This window comes from Microchirus variegatus (genome assembly GCF_963457635.1).
Source record: "Microchirus variegatus genome assembly, chromosome: 12".
In the NCBI taxonomy this organism is placed as follows: Eukaryota; Metazoa; Chordata; class Actinopteri; order Pleuronectiformes; family Soleidae; genus Microchirus; species Microchirus variegatus.
The window spans coordinates 14,831,578-14,857,047 of NC_139813.1; the positions used below are offsets into that span (position 1 = coordinate 14,831,578).

The 25,470-nt window shown below is 37.2% G+C and overlaps 1 protein-coding gene across 2 annotated transcripts; it reads left to right on the forward strand.

Moving 5' to 3' along the window:
• The first annotated feature begins 371 nt into the window (after positions 1-371).
• Positions 372-11,369, forward strand: fez2b (fasciculation and elongation protein zeta 2b). Of its 2 annotated transcripts, XM_083898436.1 has the most exons (9): positions 372-712; positions 3,058-3,166; positions 3,299-3,412; positions 4,823-4,964; positions 5,511-5,638; positions 6,006-6,155; positions 6,935-7,010; positions 7,125-7,190; positions 8,326-11,369. In XM_083898436.1, the coding sequence occupies exons 1-9, from the start codon at positions 405-407 to the stop codon at positions 8,340-8,342; spliced, it is 1,110 nt and encodes a 369-aa protein (XP_083754562.1). In that variant the 5' UTR covers positions 372-404; the 3' UTR covers positions 8,343-11,369. The 2 variants fall into 2 exon arrangements, with proteins under 2 accessions (XP_083754562.1, XP_083754561.1); XM_083898435.1 differs by lacking the exon at positions 8,326-11,369 and having other exon boundaries at positions 7,125-7,241.
• The last annotated feature ends 14,101 nt before the right edge of the window (positions 11,370-25,470 follow it).

Sequence of the window (25,470 nt, forward strand, 5' to 3'; positions counted from 1 at the left end):
CTTTTGTATTTTATTATCTCCATAAAGCGTGTTGTGTTTTGCCTGTGTCTGTTTGTGAGCAGCATTAATCCAATTTCCTGAGGAAATAGGAATTTAATTGTATTTATTTTATGTCTGGTATTGGAAAACAGAGAGTAAGCCTGCATAATATTCACAAGAAAACAGGACTCCATCAATATGTGATATGATAATTAGAGACATAATAATTTATGAATGACATTTTTCACCGTAGAAGCCCGTCAGACATGTTTGTTTTGTTTTGTTTTGCTCCATCTGGAAGGGGAGGGGCGTCCGCGCTGACGTCACAGCCAACCATCAACCCTCTCTCTCGTAGTTCGTGACTTCCAGTGTCGGAGCGCCATCGTGGAGAATATCGGGCTGTTTACCCAGCTCCCGCTGTAGTCATGGCGGCGCCGCTAGCCCACTTCGACGAGGACTGGCAGGACTTTAACGAATTCAAGCCGTCCTCGGAGTCGGCCGAGCAGCTGGACCAGCTCAACTCAAACGTGGGCGACTCGTCGTCGGGCCTAGACGACTTCTCGGACCTGGACAACAGTTTCTCGGGGGAGATATGCAGCTTCAAGTCGATGGAGGACCTCGTCCACGACTTCGACGAGAAGCTGACAGTTTGCTTCCGAAACTACAACACGACGACGGAAAACATCGCCCCCATTAAACCTATCTCGGAGGACAACTTCCTGAAAGACGACGAGTGAGTGTGATTTTTTTTTCCTGTGGGATTTTATTGACGATAACTTTTAATCTCTTAGCGGGCTAGCCGCTGTAGCTTCACCGGGCTAACCTGCTGTGGATGTTAGCAGGTGAGGGTCAGGAAACCGCAGCTCAGCTGTAAATCAGTGTCAAATGAAACTTTAGCTCGTGTGTTTGTTAAAGGAGAGAACACGTACTATAAGACCACACATTTCACCCTTTTGTATTGAATGTATTCACTATATTCACTATTATTATAGACACTATTCACTATGATATGTCCCCTTTAACTTTAGCTTGACTTTAAGGACCGTGAAGTAGTCTCAGGCTGCTAATGTCAAATACACCGTTTAATGCACTTTTGCATATGTTTTATTCCACTTTTTAATTGTGTCTCTGTTTCCTTTCTGCCTCTGAGTGTATGTATGTTTTTATTTCTTGTCAACGTTTGTCTCTGTGTTTGTATTAGTGTATCTGTATGCTTGCACCTGAGTGGTTGTTTGTGTGTCTATTTTCATTCCATGCCACATTGACTGCTGTTTAATCACGTTCATTAGTTTTGTTTATATATTTCATTTAAGTATTCACGAATGTGCACTTCTGGTCAGATGAAGAGCTAAACATGTAACCTTGGACACCCTTTTATTAAGCTCAAGCTTATTTAGTTTCTTTGATGGTTTTTAAACTGCTAAAACATGTGAAAAAAACATATAGGAAAGGCTCAGGTGCTGATTTTGTATTACGTATTCTGTTCAACCAACTGTCAGAAACCAACATTATATTCACTTGACTGCCACTTTTGTCAACAGCAAATTGTCCTAAGTGAGAATCTTAAACTGGAGTATGCACAGTATTTTTTGCTTAAAATTATTTTAATAACCATAGTTTTCTATCTGTTGAACAATAAGCTGGTAATGAGTGGTGCATAGGGTATAAAGTAACCTTAATTGCTTGGACATCTACCTTTTTGGACATGTTTTGATGTAACTGGTGCAACAAACAAATGTTCATACTGAGGAGAGCTTCTTGTGACAGCACTGCACTGTTAATGTTGTTCTGTTTGTCAGATGGAGGGGAAAGGCCTCTGTGCAGGTAAAAAAAAGAGTGGAGGGACAGGGTGGAATAATTGGACAGAAGCCTACTGAAACTCAGAGAGCAGTGCCAGGCTCAGTTAGGGTCTTTTCTGGATGGCTGCGCCTTTGCACGGCGTGCCCAGTTGCTTAAGTTCTCCAGTCAGACCGTGGTTGAGTTGAACAACGGAGGTTGACGATGATGGTGATGGATGACGATGTTGCTTTTGGTTAGTGTGTGTGCAGACAGAGAAGAGTGTTTATGCAATAAAGTACAGTTGTGCGCGTAAATGTTTTCGAGCATGTAATTCAGGCAAATTGGGACAGAGTTGAAATGGAGAGAAATAAATTGGTGCCTTGAAAAGTGGACTCAGTGAAACTGAAGCTAATGGGTTTTGTTTTGTTTTTTGGCATACACTCGTGTGTCTAAGACACAGTCATGGCCTGTGGCACAATAGTTCCTGCCAGCATTTGCTCTATTTAGAATAACCCAACTGCCCCTCACTCGCCAAGCTGTGCATGAGCACTTCAGGGAGAAACCGGCAAGTTACATAAACATTTGTGTGTGTGTGTGCGCGAGCGAATGACGATGTAGAGCCACTCTGACACATGGGCTCACAGCATCCATCCTCCCTCTGCTCTCAGCTGTTGGGGCCAGAAAGAAAAACACACACACACACAGTGATTTGCATTTGTAAATGAATTTCATATCCTGCACTGACTCACCTTTCAATCGGAAAAATGCCTGGAAAGTACCTGGAAGAACCATAAACTGTAGACAGTTAGTTTCTGCCTACTCTAGTAACAAACACTTATTGTGATTGATTTTGATATTTTAAAATTTATTTATTTTTGACCAATTTATGTCACAACGGTAAATTATCCCTGTAATATCAATCAACTTTTTTTTTTAAAAGTTGCAAATGTTAAAAAAAGACTTCAGCTTCAAGGATGAAGTACCAGATATGAGTTGAAATTTCTCTCCAGGGAAGCGTGTGATTAGAGAGTTGTTACACCCGTCAGTGGGTTGAGGCGACAGCTGTGTGATGCTGCAGCAGGAACTCGGTGAAGTGGTGAGGGGGTGTTCAGATAAGACGAGACTCTCCAAGTAATGTTGTGTCACCACGAAAAGAGAAGAAACGGGGTTTGAGTCATATACACTGTGTGCTTAAGATGAATCGTCCATCTTCTATTCTTTGGTTTTAAAACTGTATTTTATTTGTTGTTGTCCTGTCCTGATTAAATCGCACATCATCACTTTCTTTTCCTCCCTCAGAGTGTGGAACGCTCTGACAGATAACTATGGCAACGTGATGCCTGTGAACTGGAAGACATCGCACACACGCTCCTTACACCTGCCTGTCCTCAACCTAACAGAACAAGAGGTACAATACACACAAACACAGCACTGTTCTAGTGTCATTTTTGAAGCACACAGACCAATTTCCATATCTGCACACTGTCTCACCCAAAGTTTTCTCTCCCTCTGCCTCTTCTCCATTCTTACTGGACAAAAGTTGGATAACCAGTCTCTGGATTTGTCGGATGACGAGGAGCTGAGGGAGCAGATGGATATGCACTCAATAATCGTCTCCTGCATCAACGACGAGCCACTCTTCACAGCTGAACAGGTGACGCATTCACACACACACACACACACACACACACACACACACACACACACACACACACACACACACACACACACACACACACACACACACACACACACACACACACACACACACACACACACACACACAGTGTGCAGCCTCCGCAGTGTCACGTTGATGTTAGTCCTTATGTTGTATATGAGTTAGTTTAATATCATTTGCATCTGAGCTGAGGGACAGGTGCACAGAGAGGGAAGGTGTCATGACTGTGTCTGCTGCCTGTACGTACAGCCAAAGCAAAAACCAGCACCGCTGAGAAGAAGAGGTCTACCCGCTAAAGACAGTTGAGACTTTATGGATGTTTTGACGCACCCCAGAAGCAGCAGCGAGACGGCCAGGGGGACTCGGACTGGTCAGCGTGTTTGTGAGAAAGACAGAAACAACTGGGCAGAGAGAGAGAGAGGGAGAGCCACATGCAGTGACAGGTGCATCTGAGACAATGGTACAAAATAATTATGTTCACTCTTTTATATGACAGAGTAAGTGTTAACATTTTTAGTTCAAAGAATTTGTCAGGAGAAAGTGGACTATGTCCAAGCTGCTACATTCTAGGTAGTTCATGGGAAACGCCTTATGATGAGGTGTGGCCTCACAAAAGCTTTTTGTTCCCCATTTTCAACTGTCTGCATGCACTTACACTGCCATTCAAAAGTTTGGGGTCACCTATACATTTTTTGTGCGTGTTTTCCATTAAAAGTCACACTTTTATTATCAAAAGAGTTGCAAAATGAATAGAAAATATAGTCAAGACATTGGCAAGATTAGAAATAATGATTTTTAGTCAGAATAATAATTTGGCCCTTCAAACTTTGCCTTGGTCAAAGAACCAGCAAAACAGTTTTCAGCTGTGCTAACATCATTGCACAAGGGTTTTCAAGGGTGTTTCTAATTGTCCAATAGCCTTCTAACGCGATCAGTAAACGCAATGTACCATTAGAACACTGGAGAGATTTGCTGGAAATGGGCCTCTATACACCTATGTACATATTCCATTAAAAACAGACGTTTGCAGCTAGAATAGTCATTTACCTCATTAACAATGTATAGAGTGTATTTCTGATTCATTTAATGTTATATCCATTGAAAAAAAGTGCTTTCTAAGTGACCCCAAACTTTTGAACGGTAGTGTTCACAGATCAGAATTTGATGGTCAAGGGACATTGTGATTTCGCACCAGGTGTTTTGTCCATCATGCAAGAATCATCAAACAAAAAATATTATTGTCATTATTATTATTATTATAATTATTATATATATATATTATGAGAAGATACATCTTAACAGATCCATCCAAAGTCCTCACCACAACACTTAACATGAAACCCTGTTAAAGGAACCAGTAGATGAACATGTCATTTTTGTATACAGGTGATAGAGGAGATTGAAGAGATGATGCAGGAGTCTCCAGACCCAGAGGACGACGAGAGTCCGTCCCAGTCCGACCTGTCCATGCTCTCCCAGGACCTCCACGCTCTGAAGCGATCCGCCTCCAACACCAGCTGCGCCGACCGTGAGTATAACGTTGCGATGATGGTATTTTGAGAGAGTGACACAGTGGCAAGAAGGAAAATCACAAATCTCATCGAGTTCAATTTCTCTACTGCTTGAGAGACTCTGTGTGTTTGACAGTTTTCTAATTCGCTTAATGAAGTGTGATAGGTCAGACGGTCTAGTACACGAGGAAACGACTACGCACGTGCGATACCAGTGTTATGTAATGTGTGACAAATACAAACAGACAGCAGTGTTGTCACTGCGTGTTATGTAATTGACATCATTTACAGTATTTGGCTCGAATACAATTTCTAATTATAGAATGATGTAGACAGAGCAGTTGCACCCAGTTTACCTTAAGGACACAGGTTTTTATCCCAGATATTAGTGTGTATTTACGATAGTATGTTGTGTATTGCACAAAGTACACATTCCCATTTACCTTATAAAATAAAGATCAGAATAAGAACATTAATTATAGACTTTTATCAAGTTCAAACATACAACTGTCTGTATTTGTCATATTCATTGTGAGTAAGTGTGTCTGTACATCAATCCTTAGGGCTGCGTCAGCTGTCCGTGTCTGAATTGACCGAGACTTTGGAGGAGGTGGAAACAACCATTCGCCGCTTCAGTGAAGAGCTGATTCAGGCTCTGGCCCTGCGGGACGAACTGGACTATGAAAAGGAGGTATTTTAATCTGCCTCAGTGTCAGAAACCTTAACGGGAACTGTGTTTGTTGAGATTTTGAAACGCTGAGAACCAGGATAAAAATGACTCCATTAATAACGGCCTTTTGCCGATATCACAAATCTTAAGTGATGTTTCTATTTGAAAGCTGAGCCAAATTGGACATCTGTTGTGCAGTGAGAACAGACTGCAGTGCTCGAGGCTAATGAGAGAGGATGTCGAGTCGTTTTTTTTAATAGTATAGTTTTGCCTCGGTGTCTGCCGTAGTGTTATTTTTAACAGCACATGAAAATACTTTTTGTGAAAAGTAAATGATGGTGTCATCTTTAAAACAAACGATTAAACCCCGGCGTCTGGGTTCAAACAGGTGAAGAACAGCTTCATCTCGCTGATCATCGACGTGCAGAACAGGCAGAAGGAGCACCGCGAGCTGCTGCGCAAGAGGAAGAAAATCCGAAGCATGACGACGACCATGACCAACGGCCAGAGGACGACCAGCACGCACATACCAGGCACTGTGAGTCAAAGTGTGGGAGGCGTGAACGGAGACGAACACTGACTGAATGCATGCTGATGCTAACGACGGAGTGAAAAAGACACATGTACACGCAGCTGCACACTTGTAGATAAACGTGACGTGTTTGCAGTTTGCATGAGAAAGCTGCTTTTATTCTAGAACTCTAAGGTTTGTGTGCCAAGGGGGTTTTTTCCGGCTGTCTCTTAATTTAGTCTCTAGAAACCTCCTTATCTCTCTGTACTCTTCTTTTCCCTCCTCCTTCTCACTCCTTCCAGCTCCTCACTTTGGAGGGACTCTCCAATGTCATTCAAAATGGCCTCCGTCAAACTTTTGGCAACACAGGAGGGGACAAACAGGTGCCCCTGCTCTTTCTTTCCACTGCAGTAAAAAAATATGAAATATTTTACTTTTCTTTCTTTTTTCCACTGTGGCATATTTGTTTTCTCCAACTTGTGCCACCAACGGAGTTTTGTGTCATATCTTATCGCGTTTCATTTGTTGAACTTTTCTCCTAACTTTCTTTTAACAAAGCATGACTCATCATTTTCATGTTTGCCGCTTTCACTCATGTTCCTTTGGTTTAAGATACTGTTGCATAATCACTGCTTTATTTATCATCATTATCATTATTTTTGTTGTGTTGATTTTTGCTCTAAACCAACCTACTGTTAAATATAAGTTTGCTGTCACATATCAAGGAGTTTGGGATATTTCTGACTAGAACCAAAGTAATTAATGACAATAATTGTATATTCTTGTATGTGATCCTTTCACTGTAGTACCTGACCACAGTAATCCCTTATGAGAAGAAAGCAGGCTCACCATCAGTAGAAGATCTTCAGATTCTCACAAAGAGTACGTGAACAGAAACACACACATTATGACAAAATCAGACATTCACACTCAAGTTGTGGGCATTCATTTCTTTGTTTTTTATTTGTAAATTAATCTCTAATGTTCTCTTGATAGTCCTCCATGCCATGAGGGACGACAGTGAGAAGGTACCAGCCCTGCTCACAGACTACATTCTCAAAGGTAAATATCCATTTGTTTTGTTTTGATCACAGAAAGTAAATACCCTGGGCGACAGCTATCAGTTTTTGCAGGAACAGTGAAGGTTTATTTCTGTAACTACATCCAAACTGCCGTGTTTTCATTTAAAAACAGCAGAAGTGTAGATTAATACATCTAGAAGTGTACCTTATGGGACCATTCAGCTGCACTGGGCATGCCGGTGTAAACAGGAAGTTGATTCCTTCCTCTGCAGTTGTTTGCTTAGCTTCAGTGAGTATTACTGACAGGATACAACAAAAGTGATACAACTGACACTATTTTGAGGAAACCTGTTCACAGCCGAGAGTCGAGTCATGCCTGAGGAGAACCAATTAGGAAGTGAATGACGGTACACTGCATTGTTTTCATCGCTTGTTTCGTCTAAAGTAAAACACAGTCCCAGAGTTTTCAAGCCTCTCTGTTTTTGGGGGGCTCCAAAATGCTGGGATAGTTTGGACGTGGAAGGGGGGTATCTGGAACAGAATTTATGTGGTTTAAAAGGAAAATAGATTAGTATTAGTGACTTCTGATTGATTCAGTCACTTCCACCTGACATCACCTGAAGGTGGAAGTAAAATGTTCAAAATGAACATAGAAAATGAGTATGACAAAGACATGAATTAAAGGAAAAGACAAAGTCATGCTTTCCGTGCCACCCTTCACTGTTGACCATGTGCCTTCCTTGTCTCTTGTCTGTGCTGCATTGTCCTTTGGGTAGCTCTGGTATGAGAGCAGTGGCAACTTGAGGTTTGTGAGGCACTGACACATTAACAGACTTTTCACCTTCTTCACCTTCTCTCTCTCTGTAGCAGCACTTTCTCCCTCACCCGCTCTTCGCTGTAGCGCCTGTCGTGCCGTGCAGCTCGGCGCTTGTGGCTGCAGCGCACCGCCCCCCCCCCGAAAACACACTTGCACTCACTCTGTTTTTCCTTTCGCCGCAGTCTTGGTTGTAGCCATAGTCGCTCTTCACTTTTGCCTCTTACCCGTAGCTACTGTAGATTCCTCACCACCCCTCGCTTCTCCATGTGGTAGTTGCTCATCCATCCTTGAAGATCTCACTGCTCCTGTAGAACAACACAGTTGGTAAAATAATGCTTTTTTGTTTTTGTCTCCACAGTTCTGTGTCCCACGTAAAATCCCAACGTTGTCGCCTCACGATTCCCGGACCTTCCGCTGGACCATCAGAGGGGAGGGAGGGTTCTGGTAACCTGGAAGAATTCAGATCACGGATCTAAATCCAACCCTTTCTCCGAACTTTTTCACAACGTTTCTTTCACTTCTTCAAACTGTTGTTCTGAAGATTTTTAACTCTTAGATATACCTCCTTGGTCTGTATAGTAATTTTTAATTTGTAATATTTTAACTTTTTAATTGCCTGATCATTTTCCACTCTTCTTTATTCTGATTGCATGATGACTTGTCTACAGATGCCAGTAATCAGTATTAATCTGAACACCTCACTTCCTGATATGCTAGTGGCTTGTGAACAAGGAAGTATATCAGTGTTTTTTATTTTAATTATCTGGTATCAACTGTCATTGCGTGTTTATTTTATTTTATTTTCCTTTTAAAAACTTGAACATTTAACGTCTTCAGTTTAAGAACAAACCCTTTAATTTAATCTTAAATTGTAGCTCCACCTGTCCTCTGCATGTTAGTTTTTAACTTTACGCTCTATATTAGCGGTTTGTTGAATGTTAGAATTAAAAAAAATATTTTGGATATGATTAAGTGAATTTGCACAGTTTTGGGAATGTTTTACTTCTTGGAAAAAGGGGAATTGACTTAAGTAATAATAGCTAGATGAACAAACATGTAAAGCATATTTTTGGATAAGGAGTCTTTTTTTTTTTTTTTGAATGAGATTATTAGGGACTTGCTAGTTTCCACTTGTAAGTGCTGTCCATTGACCTCTGAGCCCTCAGGTAGTGAGTGACCCCCAGCCCCAACAACTGTATCACTTCCTTCACAATCATCGTCACTGCAGATTTATGTTGTTGCATTAATAGTTTAGTTAAGATTATGTCAGATTAGAAAATTGTGTTTGTAAATTGTGCGCGTAATTTTTCTAGTGATGGGCGCGTTAATGCGATAACGGCGGTTAACGGCGTCAACGTTCACGCGTTTCCATGACGACTGACCGGGAAAAGACGTGTGTGACGTTGTGTTTACGTGGCTCCGGATGAGTCTCTAAAGCAGGGGTGTTGAACTCGTTTTCACTGAGGGCCACATCAGTATAATTGTTACCCTCAAAGGGCCAGATGTAACTGTCATACAGGATAAATGTAACCAAATATAATGTAAAATAAAAGTAGCTACTCCGTAACATTTTGCTAAATAACTTTCTGTATTTATTACTTATTCAAGTTACAAATATGATGCATTATAGATAGTAACCCGGACCGCGATGGTGATGTCGTCCCTTTGCGGGTAACGCAATTGCCATGCATTGTGGGAAATGTAGTTTATGGTCAACGCACGCCTTAAAGCAGCATAGACCTATTTTAGAACACATTTTTAAGACCAATTAATCACTCGCGGGCCACATAAAATGACATGGCGGGCCACATCTGGCCCCTGGGCCTTGAGTTTGACAAATGTGCTCTAAAGTAACGCTAAGCTTTAAAAACAGAGGCACACATACGCAGTACACGGGTACGCTGGTTATTTATAGCGCTGCTCTTTTCGTTTAATAAACAGACTGCTCCAGTTCGACTGTAGGCGTGCTGGTTAACGGTGCCTGGACTTTGGTGTCACGGCAGGTAAACATGACGTCACACGCGTCTTTTACCGGTCAGTCGTCATGGAAACACGTCATGCGTTAACCTAGTGCCCAGCACTAAATATTTCCGTGCTAGGACTTTCGTCTGTCAGTGATCGGGTCACGTCGTAACTTAAGCGTAGTTCTACCTGCATTACATTAGTGTTAGATGAAGCGTAGAAATGTAGGATGCAGAATACATGTTCTATGACGTTGTTGTCGTTGTGCGTATCCCGCTCCTTCTCTTCACTCTAACTTTTTAAACCGTGTCTCGTGCAGTCCTGATCCAGAACCACACTCGTCATCTCAACTCACATAGAGATCACCAGCTACTACAGATGAACCACACTAGTCTAGTTCAGCTCTCAGGTACAATCCATTTTTGGGTTCGAGGTTTAACATCTTGTTTTGAAAGGTACTGACGCGCGCAATAATGAGTTTCCTGTGTTTCTGACAACAGCTAGACGTCGAGTTACTGCACTTTTTTGTTTTGTTTTGTTTGACACACTCTAAATACGTGGACGAGCAGACGGAGGTGATCATGGTAGCCTCCTGACTAAATCAGGGTAGCATTACAGATCTTGATTATACATTGTTTTGTAGGAGGTGCAGCAGTAGAGTGACGATAACTTGAATGCGGGTGTAAGAGGAAGTAAAAAGGGGGCGTGATGGAGATTAGGGATGTTGGGCGAGGATTGCACAAAGGGTTGCTTAAATCCGAGGGCTCCATTTATGATTTCACAAATGCTGAGAGAATCTCACGTATTTTAATTATTATTTATATGTACTGTTGCCAGCTTTTGAAAACATCGACATTCACAGCCTAGCATGCGCTGCATGCACTTTACCGCTGCAAAACACATTTTTATGAACGATATTTTTGTTTGTTTGTTTGGTTGTTTACAGATATAGTCATGCCACACTGACATCTCAATTGCGTGTGGCAATGAAATATCAAAAACCTACAAACTAATTTAAATTTGAACAGAGTTAAATATAGCAAATGCAGAAGCTCTTAATCTGTAAATCAAACGTTTCAGTTCAAATCATCTTTGACATGGACTGTGTGAAGTTGTCTCCTGTTTTATAATAACGTGGCAGTCAGCATGGAGGTCAGTGAAGGATCTCGTCCCAGATCTGGTCTCTTCTTAGACATATCAGTGTAACTACAGCTTAGAGATTTATATTTATATAGAAGTACAACAGAACAAGCAATAGATAAGGAGGCTGCCTTTGTAAAATGCCTGAAAACCTTTTTTTTTTGTACTTAAACTAGTTACTCTTATGTGTTTAATGCAGTATAATTCCCCGGGATGGGGTTTTATGTTTACTGTCACATGTGGTACTGCAGTTCATTAATTTATTATGTAACGTTCATTCATTATTTTTATTTTTTTTAACCATGTTAATGACTGTAATGGTACAAGTGTCTGTGCCCACATTGCATTTGTGATTCATTTCAAATAAATTAATATGTGAAGATTTTAACTTGGTCTCCGTAAAGTATATGTTTGTGTGTCTTTGTGAGGCCCGAAAAACATATAAACGCTAGGTAGAAAGGACACTTAAAGGTGCCATATGTAAGAATGTGGCCAAAAACGCTCACTACACTCAAATTAAAAATACAGAGGTCTTTTAGGTTTCGTTTTCTGACGTATCTGGCAACCCGTGGTTGCTCGGCAGCTGAGACTCTACTCACTGCAATGATTGGTAGACGGCGGTAGGTGGCGCCACATGCCAAAACATGATTTCAAAGCATAAACATGATTTGCAGTCTTCAAAATATTTTTTTTAATGCAAATATTTTGTCTGTACTGTTGTTGTTGGTGAGTTCAGTTTGTTATATGAACATTATTCCTGAGTCTCTGTGACATATTAGGAGGATTTTACGGCCAGTTGCTTTAGATTTATTACATAATGCACCTTTAAAGTACATTTTGGCTGGTCCTCACTTTGTTTATAGGTTATGACATGGTTGTAGTGTTGGTTATACGTGAATATTTTCCATTTTCTTTGATCCATTTGACAAAGAAATCATTAAAACGGAATAATTTTGGATTGTGGAAAAATAAGACATTAATGGAATATCCTCAATTCCAGGTTTTGGAAACACGGATAAACTTTTTTTCAACATTTTCTGGCATTTAATGGACCAAACAAGTACTCGATTAATCAAGAAAATAATCATTAGTTGCAGCCCTAGTTAGGTTTTTGACCATAAAAACAAGTTAATGTATGTAAGTAGACCTCCATAACTAACATATATGTGCAACAGGACCACTCTATGTGAGCTTTAAAGTAGATGAAATCTGCAGCCACAATATAGATGGACAAGTTCTGCTATTCCAAAAACAAAAAAGCATAATATGCAAAAAGAAAAAAGACCACACAAGTTGATAAAAAAAAAAAGTAATGTGTCTGCAGAATAATAATAAAAAAATTATCGATTCCCAAGAGGGGTAAAAAAAACTCAATTACGCTGGATCACCACACAATATTTTTATATCACAGTTTTTCATGAAAAAGTTTCTCCAGATGCTTTCTTTCATCCACTCAGTAGAAAAGTCTCTTTAAATGTTTAAATGTCAGACCAGTTATTCTTCCAGGAACTTCTCCTCGGCTCAGCTGTGGTTGACCTTCATGACTCTGGACCCAGCTATTGTACAATGACACACTTTCATCTGGTGAGTGTTTTGGCCGCAAATCCCGACAAAGTTCAAAGATCGTCCTGAGGTCACAGGTTGGTGTCGGTGAACATGGTGTGCTCCTTCCTCACAGTGCTGAATCCTTTAATGGTGTCCACAAACTCTTCATCCTCCATGAACTGCAAAGGAGAAGAACAGAGATCTGTTAGGGCATGATGACATCACACAATTCATAGTTTTTCCACCTGGATGTTTTGCAGATGTGAGATTTGAATACGAGTAGTGATGGCTTGGTTTTCAGTGTAGTTTGAACAGGGTAAGCATACATGTTTGGGGTCTCTCACCATCCCACTGTCATGGCCTGAAATGTTGGGGTCCCATGCTTCGTCGTCTCCCGTGAGCGACTTGCCGTCCATCACCTGGCTGACGCTGCGCCTCAGAGAGTTCACGCTGAGGATTCCCAGCTCACCCTGCGGCGGTAGAGCCTCATCAGAGGGCTCACATTTAGCCTCCAGCACTTCCTGGTAAGTATGGGGAAAAAACCTAACCGTGTTAGACACAAGCACAACTTTAACAGCTATGTCTGTGCTTTGATTATGAGTTGTAGGGTTGTACCTCAATCTTCATGGTGAAGCCTTTGAGTGTTACGCTGGTGGAGAAGCCTGTTGTGTCAGGGACAGTGTCAAACTGAGAAAGAGGGAGAGGGTGAAATGCAATATACAGTCATTTACTCTAATCCAAAAACTAAAGAATGGATTTGGATGAAATTTCTACGGATGAACTGTAGTCTGTGGCCCAAAGATGATCCAGTTTCAGTAGTCTTTGCAGAAGTTTGCACCCTCTGAATGCTTTTTTCTAGTAATATATAAAGTTATTTGCTTTATTTTCTATTTATAAATGCATAAATAAAGTTTAATGAAAATGTTGTATGCTTCAATTCATATTTGAAATCGAATCTTTGCAAAAATAAACAGATAAGTCCTCTGTGTTTACTACTGGTGTGTAATAAGAATGGGTTAAATGCGAAGGTCAAATCCACTGCCACTATTTGGTGTGTATGCAAAAACACTTAAATGATCCATGTAGGACCATATGTTGTGTATTAAATTACAAATATTATGTCATGTTAAACCAAGTTTTAAAACCAAATAGTGATTAGTAAATATTCACTCACCAAAACAGAGTTGCTGTGTGGGTAAACAGCCCTGGGGCTCCTCTTCTGCATGGGCATGGCCACTAGAGGGGGCCTCTCCCGGGCGAATGGGGGTTTGTTCAAGGCCTAGTGCAGGATGACAGTGAACTTAACTGAGGTTTGATTAAAGGAAGTGAGACACTTTTGCAGATTTATGTTCCAAATCTCCAAAAAGTCTCATTCCACTCCACTGATGGCTCTCTCACCTTATGAAGCACGACGCCCAACACAACAGCCAGCAGCACCAGGGCGATGGCCGCCATCAGAACGATGAACCACAACTCCTGAACGACCGGCCGCTCTCCCTGACCTCCCTCGGCCCGCTCACCACTTCCTCCTCCTCCTCCTCCTCCTCCTCCTCCTCCTCCAGGAGGAGTGAGGCTCTGTGAATCTTGAGTGTGCAGCACATACACAACTTGTAAGTTTCTCCATTATTCTTTCTTAATTTGCTGTTTTTTAATCAGATACTATGGTTAAAGCCCCCCTATGAAAATGTAATTGTGTTTAAAGTATTTCCCAAGTTTGTAAACAGAGCAAACAGATCTTTTTCAAACATCTTAGTTTTATTTTGCTTTATGCTTTATAGAGCAATTATGTGCTGAAATTTGTCAATCAAGTTAAAACTTTTGTCCAAAATTTGACAAAAAAAGTCATAGTACAGTATGTCGTCCAAAATTTGACAATTTTTTGACACTTTTTTTGTCCAAAATTTGACAAAAAAGTTATTATATTATATGTCGTCCAAAATTTGAACTTTTTTTTATTTTTATTTTTTTAAATTTTAAATCCAAAATTTTACAAAAAAGTCATACTTTAGTATGTCGTCTAAAATTTGAACATTTTTTGGACAATTTTTTAAATCCAAAATTTTACAAAAAAAGTCATACTTTTATTATGTCGTCCAAAATGTGACCATATTTAGACAACTTTTTTTGTCCAAAATTTGACAAAAAAAAGTCATAGAATAGTATGTCGTCGAAAATTTGACCATTTTTAATCCCCCAATTTAGGTTAAATTCCAGGCTTTGCTAGTCTATGTGTTCTTGAGCAAGACACTTAACCCCATGTTGCAGCGTGTGAATGACAAAACTATAATGTAAAGCAGTTCATCAAGACTAGAAAAACTCTATATAAATACAGACCATAATACCAACTCTTCTTCTTCTGATTTTATTTGGCAGTAATGAGTAACAAAGATAGTTAGAGGAAATGTACTGGAGTAAAAAAGTAAAAGTTGCTAGAAATATAAAAAAACAAAGTAAAGTACAGATACGTGAATTTTGTACAGTAACAAAGTAACAGAAAGACAGAAAGAAAGAAAGATGATCACACGTACACTGTGGAGGAGATAACAGTGTAACTGGAGACATACTGGCTTGCATGGCCTAGATTCTAGCTTGCAGATAACACCACACACCTTAATTAAAACACTTTAAAAAACACTTGTATCATTTATTTATATATATATACATATCAATAAGTAGTCTTAAATATGTCAAGACTGTAAATATTATATATTGGTATAAAAACTGTATATTTTTTGGCCCCGAAGGCCCAGTAGGGTGCCAAAAACTCTGACTATTTCATGCTTCTTTCCAGGAAAGACTGTCCACGTTCTGTCCAAGATTCTTGTTATAGATTTCCAGAAAGCAAAAAAACTTGTCAAAGGAATATTAGAAAAGAAAGAAACCGCTGACGTGGACGAATGTCCGGCCAGACACTCACCAGTGCTGAGGTCCGTGGTTCTGCCTGTGGCGGGCGTTCTGGCAGCCCCTCGCTGTGAGATACATCGATCAGAAAGGCAGAGGCATTTAGGATCACACCTGTCAGCCCATCAATATTTTACACCTGATACTTTTACTTGCTCTCTCTTCAGCACCGCACAGGTGAGACGAGACTGGATGACGTATATCCACCGTGTCTTCTTTCCTGCCCCTGAGGCTATTTGTGTCCCACGACAAAGAAAAACAAGTGTCTAGTAAAACTAACTAACTAACAGTGTGTGTTTGCTCACTTGATCATCTGTAACTCCCATCAACCTTTGCTCTTCTTCTCCAGCAGTGCCATGGAAACAGCCAGGTATCCGGTTTCAGTTTTGCCTGCAGAGGCATGTGTCACCATACTGCTCCTCAGGTGCACCGTGTGAGTCTGTCCTTTCTTATGAGATGACGTACCTCTTATGTACAGTATATGTGCCGTCATTTCACATTTACAAGGATAGTTTTTTACATTTTATTGTTCAGTATCAGAACAATACTTATTCCAGGAGGCTAAAGATAGTTGCATATTTAAAGTGTTCTATTCTTGATGTCACGGTTTTTACATTCTGTCATTGTAATAAATGCAACACAGGACTTCTGTCTCTTGATATAAATAACTGTATTAGAACTTGGTGTTCCAAATTAATATTTTCATCTTTATCTGTCTGAGTTTATGTGTTTAATTTGGTCTTAGTCTTCTAATCTAACCTCACAAGTCTATCTATCTATCTATCTATCTATCTATCTATCTATCTATCTATCTATCTATCTATCTATCTATCTATCTATCTATCTATCTATCTATCTATCTATCTATCTATCTATCTATCTATCTATCTATCTATCTATCTATATTGTGGCGTTCCTTGTCATATGCTGTATAACCACATGATGGCGCCAGGCAGCTGCTTCAGCTGCTGGTTGTGTTGTTGCGAGGCAACCTCCAGCTTCATAAAAAGTTTTGGTCCAAAATTTGACAAAAACGTCATACTATACTATGTCGTGACCTCAATGTCATACTACACTATTTCGTCCAAAATCTGACAATTTTTTTGAAAGAAATATTTTGCTCCAAAATTTGGCAATAACGTCATACTATACTGTCGTCCAAAATTGGAAAAATATTTTTTTTTTACCCCAAAATGTGACCAAAACGTCATACTATACTATGTCGCGACCTCAATGTCAACCTACACTATTTTGCTCAAAATCTGACCATTTGTTTGAAAAAAACTATTTGGTCCAAAATTTGGCAAAAACGTCATATTATACTATGTCGTCCAAAATCGGACCATTTTTTTGTAAAAACATATTGGTCCAGATTTTGACAAAAACATCATACTATATTATGTCGTACAAAATTGAAAAAAAAAATGTTTTACCCCAAAATGTGACCGAAACGTCATATTATACTATGTCGTCGACCTCAATGTCATACTACACTATTTCGCAAAATATCTGACCATTTTTTTGAAAAAATATATTTTGGTCCAAAATTTGGCAAAAAGTCATACTATACTATGTCGTCCAAAATTGGAAAAAAAATAGTTTTACCCCTAATTGTGACCAAAACGTCATAGTATACTATGTCGTCGACCTCAATGTCATACTACACTGTTTCTTCCAAAATCTGACCATTTTTCTGAAAAAAAGATTTTGGTCCAAAATTTGACAAAAACGTCATACTATACTATGTCGTCCAAAATCAGAAATTTTTTTGAAACTGCTTTTTTTACCCCAAAATGTGACCAAAACGTCATACTATACTATATCGTCGACATCAATGTCATACGACACTATTTGTCCAAAATCTGACCATTTTTTTGAAACATATATTTTGGTCCAACATTTGGCAAAAACGTCATACTATACTATGTCGTCCAAAATTGGAAAAAAAATTGTTTACCCCAAAATGTGACAAAAACGTCATACTATACTATGTCGTCGACCTCAATGTCATACTACACTATTTCGCAAAAAATCAAACAATTTTTTTGAAAAAAGATATTTTGGTCCAACATTTGGCAAAAACGTCATACTATACTATGTCGTCCAAAATCGAAAAAAAAATTGTTTTACCCCAAAATGTGACCAAAAAGTCATACTATACTATGTCGTCAACCTCAATGTCATACTACACTATTTCTTCCAAAATCTGACCATTTTTCTGAAAAAAAGATTTTGGTCCAAAATTTGACAAAAACGTCATACTATACTATGTCGTCCAAAATCAGAAATTTTTTTGAAACTTCTTTTTTTACCCCAAAATGTGACCAAAACTTCATACTATACCATGTCGTCGACATCAATGTCATACTACACTATTTGTCCAAAATCTGACGCAAAATATCTGACCATTTTTTTGAAAAAAGATATTTTGGTCCAAAATTTGGCAAAAAGTCATACTATATACTATGTCGTCCAAAATTGGAAAAAAAATAGTTTTACCCCTAATTGTGACCAAAATGTCATAGTATACTATGTCGTCAACCTCAATGTCATACTACACTATTTCTTCCAAAATCTGACCATTTTTCTGAAAAAAAGATTTTGGTCCAAAATTTGACAAAAACGTCAAAACTATAATATGTTGTCCAAAATTGGAAAAAAAATTGTTTTACGCCTAATTGTGACCAAAGCGTCATAGTATACTATGTCGTCGACCTCAATGTCATACTACACTATTTCGTCCAAAATCTGACCATTTTTTTGAAACAAATATTTTTGTCCAACATTTGGCAAAAACGTCATACAATACTATGTCGTCCAAAATTGGAAAAATATTTTTTTTTACCCCGAAATGTGACCAAAACGTCATACTATACTATGTCGCGACCTCAATGTCAACCTACACTATTTTGCTCAAAATCTGACCATTTGTTTGAAAAAAACTATTTGGTCCAAAATTTGGCAAAAACGTCATAGTATACTATGTAGTCGACCTCAATGTCATACTACACTATTTCTTCCAAAATCTGACCATTTTTCTGAAAAAAAGATTTTGGTCCAAAATCAGATATTTTTTTGAAACTGCTTTTTTTACCCCAAAATGTGACCAAAACGTCATTCTATACTATGTCGTCGACATCAATGTCATACGACACTATTTGTCCAAAATCTGACCATTTTTTTGAAACATATATTTTGGTCCAACATTTGGCAAAAACGTCATACTATACTATGTCATCCAAAATCGGAAAAAAATTGTTTTACCCCAAAATGTGACCAAAACGTCATACTATACTATGTCGTCAACCTCAATGTCATACTACACTATTTCGTCCAAAATCTGACCATTTTTCTGAAAAAAAGATTTTGGTCCAAAATTTGACAAAAACGTCATACTATACTATGTCGTCCAAAATCAGATATTTTTTTGAAACTTCTTTTTTTACCCCAAAATGTGACCAAAACGTCATACTATACTATGTCGTCGACATCAATGTCATACGACACTATTTTTCCAAAATCTGACCATTTTTTTGAAACATATATTTTGGTCCAACATTTGGCAAAAACGTCATACTATACTATGTCGTCCAAAATTGGAAAAAAAAATTGTTTACCCCAAAATGTGACAAAAACGTCATACTATACTATGTCGTCGACCTCAATGTCATACTACACTATTTCGCAAAAAATCAAACAATTTTTTTGAAAAAATATATTTTGGTCCAACATTTGGCAAAAACGACATACTATACTATGTCGTCCAAAATCGAAAAAAAAATTGTTTTACCCCAAAATGTGACCAAAAAGTCATACTATACTATGTCGTCAACCTCAATGTCATACTACACTATTTCTTCCAAAATCTGACCATTTTTCTGAAAAAAAGATTTTGGTCCAAAATTTGACAAAAACGTCATACTATACTATGTCGTCCAAAATCAGAAATTTTTTTGAAACTTCTTTTTTTACCCCAAAATGTGACCAAAACTTCATACTATACCATGTCGTCGACATCAATGTCATACTACACTATTTGTCCAAAATCTGACAATTTTTTTGAAAGATATATTTTTGTCCAACATTTGGCAAAAACGTCATACTATACTATGTCGTCCAAAATTGGAAAAAAAAATTGTTTACCCCAAAATGTGACCAAAACGTCATACTATACTATGTCGTCAACCTCAATGTCATACTACACTATTTCGCAAAAAATCGGACCATTTTTTTGAAAAAATATATTTTGGTCCAAAATTTGGCAAAAAGTCATACTATACTATGTTGTCCAAAATTGGAAAAAAAATAGTTTTACCCCTAATTGTGACCAAAGCGTCATAGTATACTATGTCGTCGACCTCAATGTCATACTACACTATTTCTTCCAAAATCTGACCATTTTTCTGAAAAAAAGATTTTGGTCCAAAATTTGACAAAAACGTCATACTATACATGTCGTCCAAAATCAGACATTTATTTTGAAACTTCTTTTTTTACCCCAAAATGTGACCAAAACGTCACACTATACCATGTCGTCGACATCAATGTCATACTACACTATTTGTCCAAAATCTGACCATTTTTTTGAAACATATTTTGGTCCAAAATTTGGCAAAAAGTCATACTATAATATGTCGTCCAAAATTGGAAAAAAAATTGTTTTACGCCTAATTGTGACCAAAGCGTCATAGTATACTATGTCGTCGACCTCAATGTCATATTACACTATTTCGTCCAAAATCTGACCATTTTTTTGAAACAAATATTTTTGTCCAACATTTGGCAAAAACGTCATACAATACTATGTCCTCCAAAATTGGAAAAATATTTTTTTTTACCCCGAAATGTGACCAAAACGTCATACTATACTATGTCGCGACCTCAATGTCAACCTACACTATTTTGCTCAAAATCTGACCATTTGTTTGAAAAAAACTATTTGGTCCAAAATTTGGCAAAAACGTCATATTATACTATGTAGTCCAAAATCTGACAATTTTTTTGACATTTCTTTTTTAGCCCAAAATGTGACCAAAACTTAATACTATACTATGTTGTCGACCTCAATGTCATACTTCACTATTTCGTCCAAAATCGGACCATTTTTTTGTAAAAGAATATTGGTCCAAAATTTGGCAAAAACGTCATACTATACTATGTCTTCCAAAATTGGAAAAAAAAATTGTTTACCCCAAAATGTGACCAAAATGTCATACTATACTATGTCGTCGACCTCAATGTCATACTACACTATTTCGCAAAAAATCTGACCATTTCTTTGAAAAAAGATATTTTGGTCCAAAATTTGGCAAAAAGTCATACTATACTATTTTGACCAAAATTGGAAAAAAAATAGTTTTACCCCTAATCGGACCAAAGCGTCATAGTATACTATGTCGTCGACCTCAATGTCATACTACACTATTTCTTCCAAAATCTGACCATTTTTCTGAAAAAAAGATTTTGGTCCAAAATTTGACAAAAACGTCATACTATACCATGTCGTCCAAAATCAGACATTTTTTTTGAAACTTCTTTTTTTACCCCAAAATGTGACCAAAACGTCACACTACACCATGTCGTCGACATCAATGTCATACTACACTATTTGTCCAAAATCTGACCATTTTTTTGAAACATATTTTGGTCCAAAATTTGGCAAAAAGTCATACTATAATATGTCGTCCAAAATTGGAAAAAAAATTGTTTTACGCCTAATTGTGACCAAAGCGTCATAGTATACTATGTCGTCGACCTCAATGTCATACTACACTATTTCGTCCAAAATCTGACCATTTTTTTGAAACAAATATTTTTGTCCAACATTTGGCAAAAACGTCATACTATACTATGTCGTCCAAAATTGGAAAAATATTTTTTTTTACCCCGAAATGTGACCAAAACGTCATACTATACTATGTCGCGACCTCAATGTCAACCTACACTATTTTGCTCAAAATCTGACCATTTGTTTGAAAAAAACTATTTGGTCCAAAATTTGGCAAAAACGTCATATTATACTATGTAGTCCAAAATCTGACAATTTTTTTGACATTTCTTTTTTAGCCCAAAATGTGACCAAAACTTAATACTATACTATGTTGTCGACCTCAATGTCATACTTCACTATTTCGTCCAAAATCGGACCATTTTTTTGTAAAAACATATTGGTCCATATTTTGGCAAAAACGTCATACTAAACTATGTCGTCGAAAATTGGAAAAAAATTTTTTTACCCCAAAATGTGACCAAAACGTCATACTATACTATGTCGTCGACCTCAATGTCATACAACACTATTTCGCAAAAAATCAGACCATTTTTTTGAAAAAAGATATTTTGGTCCAAAATTTGGCAAAAACGTCATACTATACTGTCTTCCAAAATTGGAAAAAAAAATTGTTTACCCCAAAATGTGACCAAAACGTCATACTATACTATGTTGTCGACCTCAATGTCATACTACACTATTTCGCAAAATATCTGACCATTTTTTTGAAAAAAGATATTTTGGTCCAAAATTTCGCTAAAAGTCATACGAAACTATGTCGTCCAAAATTGGAAAAAAAATAGTTTTACCCCAAATTGTGACCCAAACGTCATAGTATACTATGTCGTCGACCTGAATGTCATACTACACTATTTCGTCCAAAATCTTACCATTTTACTGAAAAAAAGATTTTGGTCCAAAATTTGACAAAAACGTCATACTATACTATGTCGTCCAAAATCAGAAATTTTTTTGAAACTTCTTTTTTTACCCCAAAATGTGACCCAAACGTCATAGTATACTATGTCGTCGACCTGAATGTCATACTACACTATTTCGTCCAAAATCTGACCATTTTACTGAAAAAAAGATTTTGGTCCAAAATTTGACAAAAACGTCATACTATACTATGTCGTCCAAAATCAGAAATTTTTTTGAAACTTCTTTTTTTACCCCAAAATGTGACCAAAACGTCATACTATACTATGTCGTCGACATCAATGTCATATTACACTATTTGTCCAAAATCTGACAATTTTTTTGAAACATATATTTTGGTCCAACATTTGGCAAAAACGTCATACTATACTATGTCGTCCAAATTTGGAAAAAATATTTGTTTACCCCAAAATGTGACCAAAATGTCATACTATACTATGTCGTCGACTTCAATGTCATACTACACTATTTCGCAAAAAAATCGGATCATTTTTTTGAAAAAAAGATTTTGGTCCAAAATTTGACAAAAACGTCATACTATATACTATGTCGTCCAAAATCAGAAATTTTTTTGAAACTTCTTTTTTTACCCCAAAATGTGACCAAAACGTCATACTATACCATGTCGTCGACATCAATGTCATACTACACTATTTCTTCCAAAATCTGACCATTTTTCTGAAAAAAAGATTTTGGTCCAAAATTTGACAAAAACGTCATACTATACTATGTCGTCCAAAATCAGAATTTTTTTTGAAACTTCTTTTTTTACCCCAAAATGTGACCAAAACGTCATACTATACTATGTCGTCGACATCAATGTCATACTACACTATTTGTCCCAAATCTGACCATTTTTTTGAAACATATATTTTGGTCCAAAATTTGGCAAAAAGTCATACTATACTGTCGTCCAAAATTGGAAAAAAAAGTTGTTTTACCCCTGATTGTGACCAAAGCGTCATACTATACTATGTCGTCGACCTCAATGTCATACTACACTATTTCGTCCAAAATCTGACCATTTTTTTTAAACAAATATTTTTGTCCAACATTTGGCAAAAACGTCATACTATACTATGTCGTCCAAAATTGGAAAAAAAATTGTTTAACCCAAAATGTGACCAAAACGTCATACTATACTATGTCGTCAACCTCAATGTGATACTACACTATATCTTCCAAAATCTGACCATTTTTTTGAAAAAAGATATTTTGGTCCAAAATTTGGCAAAAAGTCATACTATACTATGTTGTCCAAAATTGAAAAAAAAATTGTTTTACCCCTAATTGTGACCAAAGCGTCATAGTATACTATGTCGTTGACCTCAATGTCATACTACACTATTTCTTCCAAAATCTGACCATTTTTCTGAAAAAAAGATTTTGGTCCAAAATTTGACAAAAACATCATACTATACTATGTCGTCCAAAATCAGAATTTTTTTTGAAACTTCTTTTTTTACCCAAAAATGTGACCAAAACGTCATACTATACTATGTCGTCGACATCAATGTCATACTACACTATTTGTCCAAAATCTGACCATTTTTTTGAAACATATATTTTGGTCCAACATTTGGCAAAAACGTCATACTATACTATGTTGTCCAAAATTGGAAAACAAATTTTTTACCCCAAAATGTGACCAAAACGTCATACTATACCATGTCGTCGACCTCAATGTCATACTACACTATTTCGCAAAAAATCGGACCATTTTTTTGAAAAAAGATATTTTGGTCCAAAATTTGGCAAAAACGTCATACTATACTATGTCGTCCAAAATCGGAAGCAAATTGTTTAACCCCAAAATGTGACCAAAACGTCATACTATACTATGTCGTCAACCTCAATGTCATACTACACGATTTCTTCCAAAATCTGACCATTTTTCTGAAAAAAAGATTTTGGTCCAAAATTTGACAAAAACGTCATACTATACTATGTCGTCCAAAATCTGACCATTTTTCTGAAAAAAAGATTTTGGTCCAAAATTTGACAAAAACTTCATACTATACTATGTCGTCCAAAATCAGAAATTTTTTTGAAACTTCTTTTTTTACCCCAAAATGTGACCAAAACGTCATACTATACTATGTCGTCGACCTCAATGTCATACTACACTATTTCGCAAAAAATCAGACCATTTTTTTGAAAAAAGATATTTTGGTCCAAAATTTGGCAAAAACGTCATACTATACTATGTCGTCCAAAATCAGAAATTTTTTTGAAACTTCTTTTTTTACCCCAAAATGTGACCAAAACGTCATACTATACCATGTCGTCGACATCAATGTCATACTACACTATTTCTTCCAAAATCTGACCATTTTTCTGAAAAAAAGATTTTGGTCCAAAATTTGGCAAAAACGTCATACTATACTATGTCGTCCAAAATCAGAATTTTTTTTGAAACTTCTTTTTTTACCCCAAAATGTGACCAAAACGTCATACTATACTATGTCGTCGACATCAATGTCATACTACACTATTTGTCCCAAATCTGACCATTTTTTTGAAACATATATTTTGGTCCAAAATTTGGCAAAAAGTCATACTATACTATGTCGTCCAAAATTGGAAAAAAAAGTTGTTTTACCCCTGATTGTGACCAAAGCGTCATACTATACTATGTCGTCGACCTCAATGTCATACTACACTATTTCGCAAAAAATCAGACCATTTTTTTGAAACATATATTTTGGTCCAACATTTGGCAAAAACGTCATACTATACTATGTTGTCCAAAATTGGAAAACAAATTTTTTACCCCAAAATGTGACCAAAACGTCATACTATACCATGTCGTCGACCTCAATGTCATACTACACTATTTCGCAAAAAATCGGACCATTTTTTTGAAAAAAGATATTTTGGTCCAAAATTTGGCAAAAACGTCATACTATACTATGTCGTCCAAAATCAGAAATTTTTTTGAAACTTCTTTTTTTACCCCAAAATGTGACCAAAACGTTATACTATACTATGTCGTCGACATCAATGTCATACGACACTATTTGTCCAAAATCTGACCATTTTTCTGAAACATATATTTTGGTCCAACATTTGGCAAAAACGTCATATTATACTATGTCGTCCAAAATTGAAAAAAAAATTTGTTTACCCCAAAATGTGACCAAAACGTCATACTATACTATGTCGTCGACCTCAATGTCATACTACACTATTTCGCAAAAAATAGGACCATTTTTTTGAAAAAATATATTTTGGTCCAAAATTTGG

Coding starts and splice junctions, on each gene's coding strand:
- fez2b (XM_083898435.1), top strand. CDS start 405: ATGGCGGCGCCGCTAGCCCACTTCGACGAGGACTGGCAGGACTTTAAC. Junction 4,965..5,510: donor CAACACCAGCTGCGCCGACC/GTGAGTATAACG, acceptor ATCAATCCTTAG/GGCTGCGTCAGCTGTCCGTG. Junction 5,639..6,005: donor AACTGGACTATGAAAAGGAG/GTATTTTAATCT, acceptor GGGTTCAAACAG/GTGAAGAACAGCTTCATCTC.